General features: G+C 40.8%; 1 protein-coding gene across 2 annotated transcripts in view; it reads right to left on the bottom strand.

Moving 5' to 3' along the window:
* Positions 1–7,670: 7,670 nt before the first annotated feature.
* The window catches only part of Myb (MYB proto-oncogene, transcription factor), a 36,420-nt gene continuing 25,767 nt past the window's right edge, over positions 7,671–18,323 (bottom strand). For both annotated transcript variants that reach the window (XM_005065826.4, XM_005065828.4), the window contains one exon: positions 7,671–8,991. In XM_005065826.4, coding sequence (XP_005065883.1) covers positions 8,875–8,991 — 117 coding nt within the window. In that variant the 3' untranslated portion in view covers positions 7,671–8,874. The remainder of the gene's footprint in view (positions 8,992–18,323) is intronic.

Raw genomic sequence — 18,323 nt, 5'->3', positions numbered from 1 at the left:
ATATCTTTCTTTAGGTTAGGGAAGTTTTCTTCTATGATTTTGTTGAATATGTTTTCTGTACCTTTAAGTTGAAGTTCTTCACCTTCTTCTATACCTATTATTCTCAGGTTTGGCTTCTTCACGGTGTCCTATATTTCCTGGATATTTTGTGTTAAGGATTTGTTGGTTTTGAGATTTTCTTTGGTTGATGACTCTATATCCTCTAATGAGTCTTCAACACCTGAGATTCTCTCTTCTATCTCTTGTATTCTATTGGTGATACTTGCATCTGTAGTTCCCGACCATTTACCGAGCTTTTCTATTTCCAGCATCCCTTCATTCTGTGTTTTCTTTATCGTTTCTATTTCAGCTTTCAATCCTTCAACTGTTTGAGCTGTTTCCTTAATTTTCTTGGTTGTTTTTTCTTGGTGCTCTTTAGATTCTTTGAGAGATTTGTTTATTTCTTGAATTTTTCCCCCATTTCATGGATTTTTTTGTTTGTTTTTTCTTCTATTTCTTTAAGGGATTTCCTCGTTTCTTCTTTGAGGGTCTCCATCATCTTCATGAAATAATTTTTAAGGTCTGTCTCCTCTTCTTCATCTATGTAGTGCTTTTCGGGTCTTGCTGGTGTTGGATCCCTGGATTCTGGTGGGGTCATGTTGGTGTTTCTATTGCTGAGTGATCTCTTATTCTGTCTTCTTCCCATCTCTTCTTCCAGTGGGTGCTGGTGGGGTCTTTCCGTCTCCACTGGTCTCCTTCCTTACTGCAGCTGAAGCTGGGGATGCTGAAGCTGGACTCGCTGGGGTTGGGGTCTTGGAGGGGCTGATCTCTTTCCTGAAGCTGGACTCCCTGGTGTTGGGGTCTTGGAGGGGCTGATGTCTTTCCTGTGTGGGCGGCTCTTCTGGAAGCCGGGAGTGGCCCCAAAGATGGAGGGGGATGGGTGATGGGCGGGCGGTCCCAGCCGGAGACCCAATCTCACCTGAAGCTGGACTCGCTGGGCATTTACGGGTCATTTTATCACTGTTTTTTTTTAAGACCAGTAGTATTTAATTTTATTGTAGGTCTCTACTCCGTTGAGTCTCTGGTTCTTGGTCACCCAAGCAGTGTTGAATTTGGGTTCTATTTTATGGAGTGGGCCTTAAGAAAAGGAGCATCTTAGATTTAAAGAAACATAGTAAGCAAAGTATAAGCCTATGTTTTTCTTAGCATGTTTGGGAATGTCCAAGAAAATACTGCTGTCTGTAGTCATGAATGTCATACACATATACACTTGTGTGTACTTAGTGTATATGTGAGATACATACCCAACTGAACTGTGCCTTGCATTGGAAATGCTCAATTAAAAAAAAACTGCTGAATAAATGAGTATTAGGTTCTAACATGAAGAGATGAATGAGTTAGGTCTGGCCATAGTTAGATGTTTAGTACTATTTAAAAGTAAGTGCTCCAGTAAGACCAAGTTCCAAACCCTGCCTTCAATGTGCCAAGTAGTGCCCCCTCCCCTGGAGTTGCCTCAGTTCAGATTCCTCCCCTAAAAAGCCCGCCATTGGCTGCTCCAACCCCCAGAAGGCATTAAAAGCTCCCACCCCTGGGTTCACCTTGTGGTTTTCTTCTCTACCCTGGGGCCACTCAGGAATGCTTTGCTCAGATTAAACCTGGATTTATTAATTCGGTCTGATTGACTTATTATATGAGTGATGGCGGGTTTCCAATACCTGGGGATTTTGAATTTATCTATAGGTGAATAGATTGATTTTTTTGGTGGGGGGATTTCAAGACAGGGTTTCTCTGTGGCTTTGGAGGCTGTCCTGAAACTAGTTCTTGTAGATCAGGCTGGCCTCAAACTCACAGAGATCTGCCTGCCTCTGCCTCCCGAGTGCTGGGATTAAAGGCGTGTGCCACCACTACCCAATGGACAGAGGTCTTTAATCCTTCTGTATCCTTTCTGTTCCACTTATCAAGTAACTTCTTTGTAAGAGACAATGATCAAAGCTGATATCTTCTTTTTGACTTTTGGTTTTTAAGACGGGGTTTCTCTGTATAATGTTGGAGGTTGTCCTGAAACTCGCTCTGTAGACCAGGCTGGCCTTGAACCCACAGAGATCCCCCTACCTATGTATCCCGAGTGCTGGGACTAAAGGTGTGTACCACCACCACCCGGCAAATAGACAAATTTTTAAAAGAGATCAGTAAAGTGAGAACAAACTCTGTTCTACTGTCTTCCCTAAACACAGTTTAAGGATGACTCCTTAGCTTGTAGGTTCATCTCAGAGGATGTTCTTGACCTAAAAACCTCACCATCTTCCCCATGAGTTCCAGTGTCTTGGGCTACTGAAGCTTCCTATGAGTTTTGTTAGTCTTTGATCCAAGGACTTTTATATGCATTGTAACTGTATACAGGATTAAATATATCTCCCTCATGTGGAGATTCACACATGAGGGAGATCAACAAGCTTATTACAACCTAGTTTAGAAACAAGGACTTCTGAATGACAGCTCTGCTTTGTTTCCATGTTAAATGGATCAATATATAGGTTCCCTATTGATAGAACATGGGGATAGAACCATATGATAAAAGAAGCCCAAATGTACTATGAATGAAATTATACTTCCTGAAATTGTAAAACCAGACAAAGGCAGACCTGAAGGCCAAGGTCTGATTACCAACATAGGTAACATACTGAATCTCTAGAGTTAAGAAAATCCTATAGCTAGGGTTATTTTTCTAATGTTCTGTAAATTAGTGAACATTTTCATTAGAAATTGGAAGTCTTCTGCAAATAGCCAAAGTTTGGCTTCTTCCTTTCCAATTTGTATCTCCTTGATCTCTGTTGTCTTATTGCTCTAGCTAGAACTCTAATTACTATATTTAATAAATATGGAGAGAGTATACAGTCTTGTCTTGTTCCTGATTTTAGTGGAACCACTCTGAGTTTCTTTCCATTTAATTTGATGTTGGCTGTCAGCTTGCTGTATATTGCCTTTATTATATTTAGGTATGTTCCTTGTATCCCTTGTAATCATGAAGGGCTGTTGGATTTTGTCAAAAGCTTTTTCAGCATCTAGTGAGACAATCATGTGGTTTTCTTTTTCAGTTTGTTGACATGGTGGATTACATTGATGGATTTTCATATGTTGAACCATCCCTGCATCTCTGGGAAGAAACCTACTTGACCATGGTGGATCATTTTTTTTAAATGTTCTTGGATTTGGTTTGCCAATATTTTATTAGTTTTGCATCAATGTTCGTGATACAGATTGGTCTTTAATTCTTCCTTTTTTGTATCTTTGTATGGTTTGGGTATCAAGGTAACTGCAGCCTCATAAAAAGAGCTTGGCAATGTTCCTTCTGTTTCTATTGTGTAGAACAATTTTAGTAGTATTGGTATTAGCTCTTCTTTGAAATTCTGGGAGAATTCTGCACTAAATCATCTGGCCCTGGGCTTTTTTGGTTGGGAAACTTTTAATGACTGCTTCTATTTCCTTAGGGCTTATAGGTCTGTTTAAATTGTTTATCTGGTCTTGATTTAATTTTGGTATGTGGTATCTATCCATAAAACTGTCCATTTCTTTTAGATTTTTTCATTTTGTAGATTACAGGTTTTTGAAGTATGACTTGATCTCTGGATTTCCTCAGTGTCTGTTGCTATGTCCCCCTTTTTATTTCTTTTTCTTTTTTTTTTTTTTTTTTTTTTGGTTTTTACGAGACAGGGTTTCTCTGTTTTGGAGGCTGTTGGCCCAGCCTGGCGTCGAACTCACAGAGATCCACCTGCCTCTGCCTCCTGAGTGCTGGGATTAAAGGCGTGCGCCACCAACGCCCGGCTCCCCCTTTTCATTTCTGATTTTGTTAGTTTGGAGAATGTGCCTGAACTGGCCTTCTCCTGTAATCATGTTGGTGACCACTCTAATTGTCATCATAGAACCTTCATCCAATAACTGATTGAAACAGATGCAGAGATCCACAGTCAAGCACTGGGCCAGGCTCAGGGAGTTCAGTCAAAAAGAGGGGGGAGAGATTATATGAGCAAGGGAGGTCAAGATCATGAAGGGGAAACTCACAGAGACAGCTTACCAGAGCCTGTGGGAGCTCATGGATGCCTCTGGACTGACAGCTGGGGAGGCTTCATGGGAAGTAACTAGATCCTCTACATGTGGGTGACAGTTTTGTGGTTTAGTCGATTTGTGGGATCTCTGGCAGTGGGACTAGGATCTATCCCTGGTGCATGAGCTGGCTTTTTGGATCCCATTCCCTATGGTGGGATGTCTTGCTCAGCCTTGATGCAGCAGGGAGAGGCTTGGTCCTGATGCAACTTGATGTGCCAGGCTTTGTTGACTCTTCATAGGAGACCTTACCTTTTCAGATGAGTGGATGGGGGTGGGGGGAGCGGGAAGAGGGGAGGGAGGGAAAACTGGTTAGCATGTAAAATTAAAAGAAATTGGAAGTCTTGAAGAATGTTCAGATAGGAAGCTCAGGTTGTAAAATTGTGCATAAGGCAGGGGTTTTGTAGTTTGATTCCCTTAAACCACTTGTGTTTGGAATCACTTGGTCACTGTTAAACACTGGTGACTTAGACCCACATATCACTCATCCCTGACTCAAATTCTTGAGGGTGAGATGGAAAATTTCCATTCTAATTGAGTTCTAATTCTCTGATGTCCAGTAAAACTCGAGAACCAGTGATTCCAGAATGTGTTCTATATTTGAGGGCAGAATAGTATATAAAATTAAGCTGAAATTTCTTTAAGAACAAATGTTGCCCAGATTCCTTAAGTAACAAAGAAAAAAAAACACACCAAAATATCAGGTGGAAAGTTTAGCAGGAAAGTTTTAGAGAAATTACTGCTTGAAAATATCCCGCTTCTAAAGGAAAAGAAGTGCCCTATGGAACTCTTCCCAAGCCAATTATTACTTTATGGATTATAAAACGTGAAACTTTTAATGAAACACAGATCACAGATATTTTTGCGGGTAGATTATCTGGGATTAAAGCACACACCCTGTTGAAACTTGGCACCCTGTTGAAAAAGAAATTAACTGTCATGAAATTTGGACTCTGGTCATCTTTTACTAACCTGAGGATTATTAATTTTATACTCTTTGTGAATAAAGAGTTTGAACGGGATGGTCTCTATAAGTCAGATATAAATTAATCATTTTATTTATCTACCTAAAAGCCTTTAATAACTGCTCATATCACAAAGGGTGAAGTTCAAACCTCAATTCACAGCCTCCTATCTTTCCCCCTTTTGCCAGATTTCCCTTTCAGTTTCTTAACACCTCGACAGCTTGGCTTTCACTGTTATGATTTTCACTGCTGGAAACCTTCCCTCCTGCCCTCATTGACAGAGTGCAGTAAGCACTTAGCCAACACAGTATTACTGCTTATATCATTACTAGCAGTGGAGGAGAACGAGCAGGTGTAAGATGTACTGTATAAGAAACCAAAAAGCTGAAGGAAAGTTGTCCTGTCATTTGTGTATCTATTATGGAAGAAGATTCATCTAGAGTAGAAATACTGAGAATATTGGGAGAAAATATTTATATTTGAATACACCTAATTTGCAGCCAGGGACATGAGTCTCAGAAATCTTTCCTTCCCCACTGTTGGGCAGTCGACATAGTTCTTGATTGCTCAGATGTCATAGTGATGTATCCTAAGGATGGGAACCACAGAGTCTTCCAGAGATCCATGAGTGCATTTTCTGTTTCACATCATCTTCACAATGCTCAGCAGCCTTGAGATGCACTTTGATATCCAATGTAAGTAAGACGGACTTAGAGAGGTGAAATGAAGCTTGTGTAAAGTCACAAAGGTGGTAAAAGACAAACTCTGAATCCAGCCCTACGCATCAGACTCCAGAACAGATGAGGGGATGCGGGGATCTAACAGAAGATCCCTTCAGAACCTATTCCTCGACATCGCTTTCATCTACCATTTGAGGACAGAGCACAGATTTGTCTTGGTGGTATCTCCTGTCACAGTACCTTACTGTACAGTAACTCAAGAGCGGCTTTTTGTTGAGGCAGCAAGCGCACTACCTCCATGCATTTTGCTACCTGAATTTCTGTCACAGAGAGAAGGATCACTAAAACAAGAAATTAAACAACAAAAAACAAACTAGTCAGAGCCAGGTGTACTGGTCCATGCCTGGAATTTTGGGAACTGGAGGCAAAGAAGTTCAGGAATTCAAGATCATCTGAAGCTACTTAACAAATTCAACCTATAGAATAATATACTTTAAAGCAATGAATTGGAAATCCCTGACCATTGCCTGCCTAAAGCCCCTAGAAAAATCTTGGCAATACAACAGCCATTCATAGTTGCTTTCCATGCAACTATGGTTTCCGAAAAGGTCAGAGTTTGTAGAGTGTCAATCCCAGGGCTTCATGTGCTCTTGCCCACTACTGAGCCACGCCCCTGGCCTCTCATAGATGAAACCCATTGTTTAGCCTCATGTTCACCACCTCTAGTACTTAGCTCGACACACTGAGATAGCCGAGTGATCATCAAGGCTCCATTTTCTGACCTCAGCTGCCTGGCGCCTGGTCAACAAACATTCCCAATGCTCAGAAAATGTGTTACTCTTCAGGACAACCAAAGATTGTCAAATGGTCCTAAAGACTAGTCATTGGATCTAACACACTCCTGTCTTCCTGAGGACAGATTGTGTTATGCATATGAAAACTCATAAAGTAGGGGTTTGAATCTGAGTGCCTTGGGTGAAAAACAGTGTTTGTTCAAGGATATTGAACATTGAATGGGGATTCGTGTGTAAAATGAGGGAGTTGAGCTAAATGGACCACACTGTATGTCTGTGTTTATTTTCATCACTGTGATAAAATCTAGAAGCAGCTTGAAGACAGATGGGTTTATGACTCACACACTCAGAGATGTCAGCCCATTATGATGGGAGAGCAGAGCCATTTGTATCAGAGTAGCCAGAAAACAGAAAGAGAAATCCTGAACCTTGCCAAGGGTTTTGCATCTCACAGTGTCTTCTAAGACTTTCCAAGTGTCTTCCATGACTCTCCCCTTCCATATAGCATGACTCTTCAGTACCCACACCCTGCCTACATCTGTTTAAATATCACTTTAAAAACAAACTGTGTATCCACGAACACCTATATGTCTGTGTGTGACGGGCACAAGGGAACATGCATGCCACAGCAAATTCACGGACGTTGGAGGACAATCTTGGCTCTCAATTCTTACCTTCTGCTTTGCCTGGAGACAGGGTCTCTTTGCTTACCATTTCCTGTGTCCATTCACTGGATGCAAACTTCCTGGGATTCCTCTGTCTCCATTCCCCATCTTTCCATAGGAAACTTGGATGCCTTGTCTGGCTGTGTGGGAGTTCTGGGGGACTGGAATTCGGGTCCTTATGCTAAGCATTTCCATGCCAAGCCATCCCCCAACCCAGTTACTAGTACTTCTCTAAGTGCATTTTTTTTCCAGTTCAAGAGTTTTTGAGCCCTTGCTCGACACACTCTGAGTCTTCCCAATTGTCATTGTGATTCTTCTGTGAACTGCTTAAGTTAGTTTGTCTTTACTTTCCCCGTGGCAAAGACACGTGACATAAAGTTTACATGGCAAACACATTTTGGAAAGAAAATGGTATTTGGAGCTTGTCTCCTTTTCTTAGATGTGTAGCTATTACCCTAAATCACAAAGACAAGAGAGATCAGGAAGTATGTAAAATAAGGGCACAGCTTTATTTTGCTACAAGGCAGTAAGTACAGTCATCTCAGAAGTTCACGGCCTGCCATCTTGCACCCAGTGTTCTCAAGGCAGAAACCAGCTATTGACTTCCATGTTTGTCCTCCCCACAAACACAAGAACCATGAGGCAGTTGTGGTTCACACACTTAAAAGCTATGGGGAATGCTCATCACACTCAGAATGCCTGAGTTAATGAACAGTCAAACTGAACTCAAAACAAAACATATGACATGAACAACATAAATTTCCCAAAAAAAGAAGTGCAATGCATGCTTTTATAAACCAACAATAATAAAAAAGAAACAATTTCCTAAAAAAAACTGAAAACGTACAACAAATGCAAAAAATCTCCCAAATAAGTTTTCCAGTTACAAAAGGAAAAAGTATATATATAAAAATAAAAAAGTCTGAAATACTCCTGCAGAGTCAATTATCTAACACCAAGTTTCTTTCATTCAAGCTCTACTGCCCCTCTGACACTAGCAGCTCGTCTACAGGCTAAGACCATAGCAGCGAAACACATTTTTTATTTGGCATTTACAAAATTAAATTACTGAATAAAAATATAATTTTTATAAAACTATTTCATACAGTAATAATTTTTAAAGCAAGCTAACAAAAAATTCTCATGAACTGGTTTAGTATAATAAATGTATTTCCAATATTATTAACTACCAACGAGCTCGTACAGGCTCCATGAACTCTCACATGGTGTTTAGCCAACATTGATAATAATGCTTTTACTGGTTTTTAAAAATATGTGTGTGTATGTTTAGTGATTGAGGAATGTGAAATACTGGGGTATTTCTTTGTATAAAAATTTTTTTTAATTCACCACAGTCAAAAATACTGATCTGTTGGATCCTCTAAAATACAAATAAACCATTTTATTTTTTTTAAAAATCTGATTATGATATTAACAAATGGTTACAATTCTTTACCTAATAATTTAGGTAAGACTGTTATTCATTAACTTTTTAAAAAAAATTCTTTTTAGTTGCGTGAAATCTTACTGGATTTCACGCAACTAAAACGCACTTGGTGCTGCTCTCAACTGTTGTACCACAACAAAAATAGGTCCTTCTCTCAATCATGAAGAGTTCCATGTTGAGGAATGATATGTCACAAGTCAACTTTAAGTGTTCTGAAAACCATAATGCTTTTCTGGAAATGTCTCACATGACCAGAGTCCGAGCCGAGAATGCATTCACGTATTTTCGAGCCTGACTGGAGGCCGTCATCTGATCCTCTGTCTTCCCACACGACGCTGCTTCCCAGGCACCACTGCAGGGCTAAAGGGAGAGAGAAGGGAGACAGTGGGATCAGAGCAGGAAGTACAGGCTTGCGGTCCAAGGGGGCATCCCCGTCCCAGTAGGGCAGCCAGGTGGGACTTGGTCCATGGCTGAAGTCATTATCAAGTACAATCTGACCCTCAGGACCAATGCTTTCTTGCAATGCAACACCTTGTTATTGGAATGCCTTCTGCTTATTAGGCAGTTTTATAAGGTAGGAGATGGGATTGGGTGCCCATTCTCCAGATATATAAGGCAAGTTCTAGATCTTCACTCACTCCACAAGCTGATGGGTGCGTGAGCCAACTACTTAATTAAGCCAAATAAGCCTTACATAATTTCTGTAATGCATAAAACCTACATACATTTATAAATATATATAAAATATAGATATGTTTCCTTCAAAATTAACTTTATTAATATGTATATCAGTACAGCTTTTTTCTTTTTGCTGTGTTGAATGTCAAACCCAGAGCCTCACATTCTTGCTAGGCAATGCTCTACCACTAAACTACAACCCCGACCCCTAGAGTAGCTTAATTCTTTCCTTTTCCTTTTAGCACAGTCTTATGTATCTCAGGCTGGTCTTGAACTCATTAGATAACTGAGCTAACCTTGAACTGCTAAGGTTCCTGCTTCAGCCTCCCAAGTATCTGGCCTTCATGTACGGCAGAGAAGTACTCTACCGACTGTACTACACCTCCAGCCCTACTTTAGCTTAGCTTCTAAGAATACATTGGAAGTCACAGGATAGAACTAATAAAGAACAATCAGATACCCGGGACAGATTCTGGGCCCTGGGTATACACAATCATACTTGTACATCATACAGCCACCCTTGAGGCAGGTCCAGGCAAACTTTAGTTGGACTGGAAAATGAAGTGGTGAGGTCTGGAGATAACTCTCCCAAGCTCATGTCATGGTATGCACACAGTGCCTTAAGCACTGGCCTGCCTGCTTTATCTCCATGGCTCCTACTGTTCTCCCCTGCTGACACAAGCATATGTACGATTTAGTCCCCCTTAGTTCTCAGGACGATTTACAGTGTTCATAGCATAGAGAAAAGTGTTTCAAAAGTTGCAAAAAAGCAAGACCACATGGAAATGAATGGGAAACAAGTATGAAAAATGGGGAAAGATTGGTACACAATGCATGTCTTCAGCAGTTCAGTGTCTCAACAGAAGTAAACTACCGCCGGGTGGTGGTGGCGCACGCCTTTAATCCCAGCACTCGGGAGGCAGAGGCAGGAGGATCTCTGTGAGTTCGAGGCCGGGCTGGACCGACAGCCTCCAAAACAACACAGAGAAACCCTGTCTCATAAAAACCAAACCAAAAAAAAAAAAAAAAAAAAAAAAAAAGTAAACTACCACTCAGACACTGAACTTCCAGTATTCATCTCAGAAAGAAAGACAAACATAAGCTCGCAAATTAAAAAAAAAAAAAAAAACGAAGCCAGCAGTTTAAGAAAAACACTATTCCTGGTATTGACACCTAAAAAGAATTATTTGCTATGGGACAAAATGAAGTAAGAAAGACCATATACGTGTACAGATGTGAACCATAGTAACTCCGGCATTTGTGAGTCAGAGGTAGGAACATCAAGAACAGCCAGTCTAAGCTACATAGTGATTTCAAGGCCAGCAATGGGCTACCCAGCTATGCCTAGTCTCCAACAAGGGCTTTGATCTCCAGAACCTATTGTTTCTTTTGAGAGATAAATGCCTGTGCTTTTACAACCTGTAAAAGCAGTCTGTGGAGGTTTGTGGTTCCACAAGCACTGGAACAGGGCACAGGACACTGAGAACACGAGTCTAGAGAATTGCTGGAGGGAAAGCCTAGCGGGGGTGGGGAGTTAGTGATTTGGACAGTCTCGGTGTCAAAGGCTGCGGAGAGACAAAGGACACAGAAGCATGGAACAGACCCTTACTGTGTGCTGCCCACACCCCTGTCACATTTTAACTCTCACACAAAATACCCATGGCACAGCTACCCTGAAGTACCCCACCTAGTTTATACACCAGGAAGTTAGTGTGGAACAGCTTGCTTAAGATTATACTGCTAAGAAACTAGGGAGCGAGAATCTGACCTGGGGTGGAATACGAGAGCCCACGCCCCTAAGCAGTGTGGGATGCTGCTCCCGGCAGACCTCTTGCCAAGAACATAGTGAGGAAGTTGATAAGAAAATTCAGGTGTTCAATCACCAGGGCCTTCCAAGGCACACAGACAGGGTTATGGGCATGTGGAGTGAGAAGTGGCATGCTTTTTGATAAATAGCCACTGCTGACGTGGTGTTGGGGTCTTCCAGGTCTAGTGATTTAAGGTTTGCAGCGCTGTGTTCTGACTTCACTGAGCCACAACCTCTTAGCTGGCTCCTCTGCCTCCCATCGACTAAAATGGCACAGCCAAGTGCACTAGTGTACACTAAATATTCAGAGGCACAATGTGTGACTTTGACAGACCCCCACAGGTAACGGATCATCCTACAGACTTTTGAGGAATGGCATTTCACAGGCATGATGCCACAAAGGTGGCCCGCAATCTAGGTTAGCTTCTAACACAAAGTCGCAGTTAATATTTTCCTAAACAATAAATTTAGTTACAGTGTTCTTTGAAATGGTTCTAAACCAGTGGTTCTCAACTTGTGGGATCCCTTTGGGAGATCAAACAACCCTTTCAAAGGGGTCCCCTAAGACTGTCGGAAAACACAGGCGTTTATATTATGATTCATAACAATAGCAAAATTACAGTTACGAAGTAGCAATGAAAATAATTTTATGGTTAGGGGATCACTACATGAGGACTCTAGTTAAGGGTCACAGCATCAGGAAGGTTGAAAACTCTATTATACAAATGTTTCCTTGAACCCAAACATGCAGCCCAAGCATGCATATCTCTCTCTGCATGGTGTTTCTGCTCACCTAAAGCCCCTACTTTAGTTTTATTGACTGCTTACTTGGTGGAGCTAAAGTTTTCCCATGCAGCACAGAAATATAGATGGATACATGAAATCACCTAAAACAACAAAATCTAATGTTTTATTTTCAACTACTGAGTTAGTGCTGGCAGTCTTGATAGCGAAATACGACATATAATAATTAGTGGCTGAGAGGCAGTAACTCAATATGGCGAGTCCTCTACCCAGAAAGCTGTTTGCAGTGTTTAGAAGCAATGATTACATTGATGCTCTGACAGCAAGGGGGATGCTGGAACTCAAATGATGAATGAGGAAGCCTAATGCAGTGCCTTACCCTAACTGTATGTGTAGATTTAAAATGTACATTTAAAATGGAGATATGCAGTAACAAAAAGGGACGGATGAAGGGAGAAAACAGATGGAAGCAAAAGATGATCGTTTCTACTTTTCTCTGATTCTCTATTTAAAAATGAACTTTTCTACTAGGCTTCAGCAAATACGAGATACAATTTCTAAACACGCACCACAAAGTAAGTTATGCTTGTTTTCATTTCTGCCTTCTGATGATGGTCACATTCTGATCCTTTGTAGAATGGTGCTGTGGGTGACTCAAACTGGCCACGACTGTCCAGGAAATCTTACTAACTTATATTGTCAATTTGAATATGATTGTGATTTTGGCAAATCCCCTACATGACTATCCCTGGACTCACACTGTGTTCTGCCTCCAGGATTGGATTTCTAAGATAGAATCAACATATAAAGAAGGTGCCATATATCTCTCATGAGCACTGTGTGGGAACTCCTCAAATAATCAGCTTCCCCTACAACAAAAGAGAACTTATAAAGCTAAAACTCAATTAAAATATCCAAATCCCTCAGCACTTGTCCTGAGGCTCGGAGCCTAGGGCTAGTGAGAGGACTTGAACACCTGGAGTGCACATGACAGTGTGCAAGCATCACTGTGGACAGAAAGGCCCATGAGCTCGGCAGCTCTCTCTGCACTGGGAGAGCACACAGTAGGCACATCCCACAGCGAGTGGAATAAACTGTTGAGGACAGACAGGGGCCAGCCCTGTGAAAGCAACCCAAGATCAGATAGTTGCACACTGGTTAAAAGGAAGAACTCCTCAGGCTAGGGTGATAGGCTGGGGAAAGTGTTAGCTTTACAATGAGGAAGAACACGAGTTTGATTTCCAGAACTGAGTTTAAAAAAAAAAAAAAAGCTGGGTATGCTAGTGTGCATTTGAAATGCTAGTGACTATTTGATGAGTTCCAGGCCAGGATCTCAAAAAAAAAAGGGGGGGCTGGGGAGGGAGTGGACAGGACTGAGGTTGACCTCTACCTGCCACACACAGCCGTGTTTCCCAAATACATACACACACACAAGCTCGCACATGAATGCATATATATGTATATACATGCATGTATATATACAGGGAAAAGAAAAGAACAGCTTCCCTTTTGTCTTGCGATCTTGGACCCGGGGCCCTATGGCAACCTCTCAAGCAGACAATAGTTCTAACAAAGGACTAGGTGTCTTAGTGGTAAGGCCTGTTTCTAAAAACTGTCATCCAAGTCTGTGTGCTCTTCTCTTCACTACCTTAACTCTTTGTTTCATTTACTTCAAGGAAGCTGGTAGGCACTGCAGACTTCTGCACATGAATTCCTGCTCTGTAATAACCCACGGTGGTTCCGCAGATGTCAGCCTGTCTGAATTCATTTCAGTGTTAATAATCCTACCCAAGAGTCACCTTGCTTATCCTATAATGCATCTTCCATTGCCCCCGGGTACAAGTGAACTATAAACAGTCTGTCAAAACTTTAACTGGGATATCCTGCTAAAGCACTTTGAAAAAAAAATATCCAGACCCTGTGCAGAAGCAGAATAAACGAAAGGAGACAAGACCACGTCCGCAGGTGATTTTCTGCCAGAATTAGATTATCTTAACTCCAAATGGTTTTTTCCAACATGCTGAACAACTGCTAGCATTATTGCATTCATACAGCAACCTCATATAGTATCTGCTGAGGTCAAGGAGCCTGGGAAACTCTGTTTTACAATGTAAAGACTTAATAAGACATCTATATGAATCTAACATGTGTATACATATGTATTTTTCAAACTAAATCAACTTGTGAGATGATATTATGTTTTTAATATTATTTAAGTTATAAGCATAGGCAGATGGTGTCTAAAGAATCAGAATAAGACTTCTTTGATTCTATTTAATTCACCCAAATGAACTACTACTTGTCTTACCTGGAATGAAATTCTGAAGGTCAGAATTCCTTACCAGAGGGACATATGTTGAAAATGTCATGCATAAAGGATATCATAGGAAAATTGAGCTGTAGCTTAAGTCAGGATGTGGCTCAGGTAAGAACAAGGCACAACGAAATGCTTGCATCCTCGGAGTCCTAGGGGAGGGGATGAGCTATGCAGAGGATGACTGGAAGCTCCCTACCCACCGCTGGCTCCACTTCCCAGGCTAAACTAGCAAGTGCTAGCACAGAGGAATCTTTTGTAGATACGGGCTTTGACCCACGTGTCTCTAGAGATTTTCATTCTTACATTTTTATGGACGCTCCAATAACTTATATCCTACAGCTTTGGATACCCCAAGTTTTTGGAAGAACAGCTCTTTTCTTGGACACTTCCTAGCATCTGATTATTATTATCTAGGCAACTGCCAAATTGCTCTAAAGCAATTTATCTTTCCTGACCTCCCCAAGGCAGATTCTATCTCAGTGTTTATTCTAAATGTCATCAAACAAAGCATATGAACGTCTGTATCTTGGAGTGACTAGAGCACAGCAGACCAACTGAGCTCATCTGAGAGCTACATTTTGCTCGGCCTTTCTCAGTTCTGTTCCAGAGATACACACAGAAAGCTTACTTGATTTATGTCACCCATTGAAAACAGGTCACTTGAATACTTCCAACAATGACAGGAATTTTTGCCAATGTAAGATGGGAAATAGTGACCAAAAGGAGTACCAGTGACTATGAAGACACCCCAGGGAGCTCAACAGCACAGTAGGCAGATGCTCAGAATATACACGGTCCATATATGTCTTCCCGCTACCAGCACAACAGCAGAAAGGAAAAGAAACCCAGTCCATCATCTTTTTTGTCTCCATAGTACCGGGGGGGGGGGGCTGATTCCCTGAATTTCTGAATGGTGGATCAACCTGTTTCTCTAATGACCCACTGCAAGGTAGAGCAGGAAATAGTATGCTAGAAGGAAGTAATTCACAGCAATACAAGAAGATCTGGCAAGAGTGAGACCTCTTTACCTACCCTTTAATTCATTTACTATGATTTTTTTTGATGAGGTCTCATATAGCCAAGGTTATGTTGAAACTTACGATGTAGTCACAGTTGACCTTGAACTCCTGACCCTCCAGAGTGCTTGGATTACAAACATACACTACCATACCTGGTTTATGTGGTGTTGGCTCAAACCCAGGACTTCATACAGGCTAGGCAAGCACTCTGCAAACTGAGCTATGTCCCTTTTAAAGGACAAAGACTGTGTGTAGTTTTTCCTCTAATAATAAATACCATGGGAACACACTGGCTTCTGTGCTGCCATCTTGGAAACAACATTATACCTATTTGATTTTCACAGTGACCTTACCAGATCAGGAGAGGAAATACCATGCTCCTCAATTTATAGGCAAAAGCAATTTACTTCATTTAATTTATTCCATTTAATGAAGTCAAGCTATCCAAACAGGAAGTGACAGAGCCCACAGCAGAGACCATGCTCTGTTACCCCATGAGAATTCTGTGACATTTCTGCCCATGCCTGTCACAAGGAAAGGGTTGACCTTATTGTTTAAAAAGTATAAACATTAATAAATAAGTCATACAAAGATTAGCACCAGCTGAAACACACAGAACCAAAAACACCAAACCAAAACCAAAACAAACAAAAAACAAGAGAAAGCTGGTTAACAGTCCTGCAAAATTCTTTGATCTTCTGAGAATATGTTTATGTGTTTAAGAATAAAGAGTTAAGAAATTTATTTAAAATCATTGTATTAAAAAAAAGAGTAAGGTCCTGACAAACCAAGTCAGGAAATTAAAATTTAAGGCTGTCATTCTGTGGTTACCAAAAAAAAAAAAAAAAAAAGAGGAAAGTGAGTAAAAAAAACCATATAAACACAGCTTTTACACTTGAGTTTTAAATAGGAAGAAAAGGAGAAAAGGAAATTATAATTTAAGAGAAAAATATACAAAGTCATAACTTATAGCATTAAGCATAGCCTATAGCATGAGCATAGTTTTGAATCTGGCTATGAATGTCTACCTTGAGAAATGTTTACTAGCATATAGTATGTTTTTCAACCTGTAAAGGAAATTGAAAGAACACAGAAAAATAGGCAAATCTCCCCTAAAGGAGCTTTCCCAGGGTGTCTACCTTAGCTCTGTCACAGTAAACGCTGAGCTGTGGGACACAGTGGCCTCTCACAGTAAACCTCACTGTCATGCTCCAGACGGTGAGTTTTCTAGGAAGATGAATGTTCTCTCTGCTTCTCCATTTGAGATCACTGTATACACGTCTAGACTCCAGCCCTCTCCCTACACAACTTGGGAAATAGGCTAAGCACTGATAAAAGGAAAACGAGAAAAGTTCCACACCTACCAAACCACATGAGAGACACACATACCAAAAGTGTTCAAGCTAGTTATGAGTGCATTTGCTTTTACAGCTTAAAGTTAAAGAAAAAATGTTTCAATAGAGAAAGAAACTCAACTATTATGCTTATGCAGCGTCAACAAATTCCTTCTGAAAACAGTGTAAGAAATTACAATTTAAGAAACAAACATCAGAACTGAGCGTTGGTGGCGCACGCCTTTAATCCCAGCACTCGGGAGGCAGAGGCAGGTGGATCTCTGTGAGTTCGAGGCCAGCCTGGAACAGAGCAAGTTCCAGGACAGCCTCCAAAGCTACAGAAAAACCCTGTCTCAAAGAACCAAAAAGAAAAAGAAAAGAAAAAGGAAAAAAAAGGGGGAAAGGCTTCACATGGCTTCTCTTAAATAAATTTATTAGACGTATTGATAAGAAGATAAACGATAATCGGCTGGAGAGATGACTTAGCTGCTAAAGGCTCACTTCACAGCCTAAGATGTAGGAGACACAGAGTAAGTTCGCTGCTACTTACAATAAGAGCCCATGTAACAAAGCCACACCCAGCGCCTAGGTTTCTGCCCCTACATACCATTTCCCAACACAGGATCCAGAGCACTTTGGGGGAAATAGTGAGTCCAAAGGAGAGTAAGGAAGCAGGGCTAAAGAACACACTTAAATAAGTAAAGCTGAACATTCGGTTCCGAGCCACCCAACTTTGCAGGAACCCCACTGACAGCCCAGTACTCATCACCACCATTGTAGCTAGTGCTTTGCCTGCTATAGCCCAAGAGGCTGGAGCAAGAAGAAAATCTATCTCAATGAGTGAAACTATTTCAGCTTTAATCAGACACGTAAAATAGTCACCTTTCTTTTGATTGACAGAGACTGTACCCTGGGAATCTGAGTATCAAGGGATGATTGTTACTAATGTACGATAATGCTGTGGTGTTATATAGGAAAATGTCTATTTTTAGAGTCTGGAAATACATTTTAATCAGATGTTATATCTGGGATCACACTAAATGCCTCACAAAAAGAGATAAATGTGGCAAACTTTTAAGAACTGTTGAGAACACTGGTTTCCACATCTCTGCATGTCTGAAATTTATCACAATAAAATTTAATATTTCCACTTTCTTGCCTTTCACCCTTGCTCCTTCCTCTAGCGGCTCTGGGGATGGAGCCCAGGGCCTTGCACATGCTCAGTAGTGCTCTACCATCAGCTGCACCTCCATCCTAGCTTCCTGTACTTCTAAATTTGAAATGTCAAGTGTTTTACACATAGGCATGTTTATTCAATTATGGTATTTCTATTTGAAACAAAGGCATAAAGCACTCAGTACATGGACCCCAACAAGATAATAACTGCTCTCTGTCTAAAAATTTGTTGTCATATTCAAGCCTGGGATTATTAAAACTGGGTTGAGTTACATTTGCATTAATTACAAATTTTTTTTTTGTTTTGTTTTACGAGACAGGGTTTCCCTGTATTGTTTTGGAGGCTGTTGGTCCAGCCTGGCCTTGAACTCACAGAGATCCACCTGCCTCTACCTCCCGAGTGCTGGGATTAAAGGTGTGCGCCACCACTGCCCGGCTAATTACAAATATTTTACATATTCTAAATAATTACACTATGTAAGTGGTAAATATTTTACATTTCATAATTAATTACACTACGTAATTGGCAAATGTTTTACATTTTATAAAGCATTCAAATAGAAAATATTTGGGGAATTTGTCATTTCAGTTGAAACCTGAGCACAGTGAATTACAAC

Source organism: Mesocricetus auratus, unplaced genomic scaffold (genome assembly GCF_017639785.1).
Source record: "Mesocricetus auratus isolate SY011 unplaced genomic scaffold, BCM_Maur_2.0 Super-Scaffold_100018, whole genome shotgun sequence".
Classification (NCBI taxonomy): domain Eukaryota; kingdom Metazoa; phylum Chordata; class Mammalia; order Rodentia; family Cricetidae; genus Mesocricetus; species Mesocricetus auratus.
This window is presented reverse-complemented; position numbering and strand designations above follow the sequence as displayed.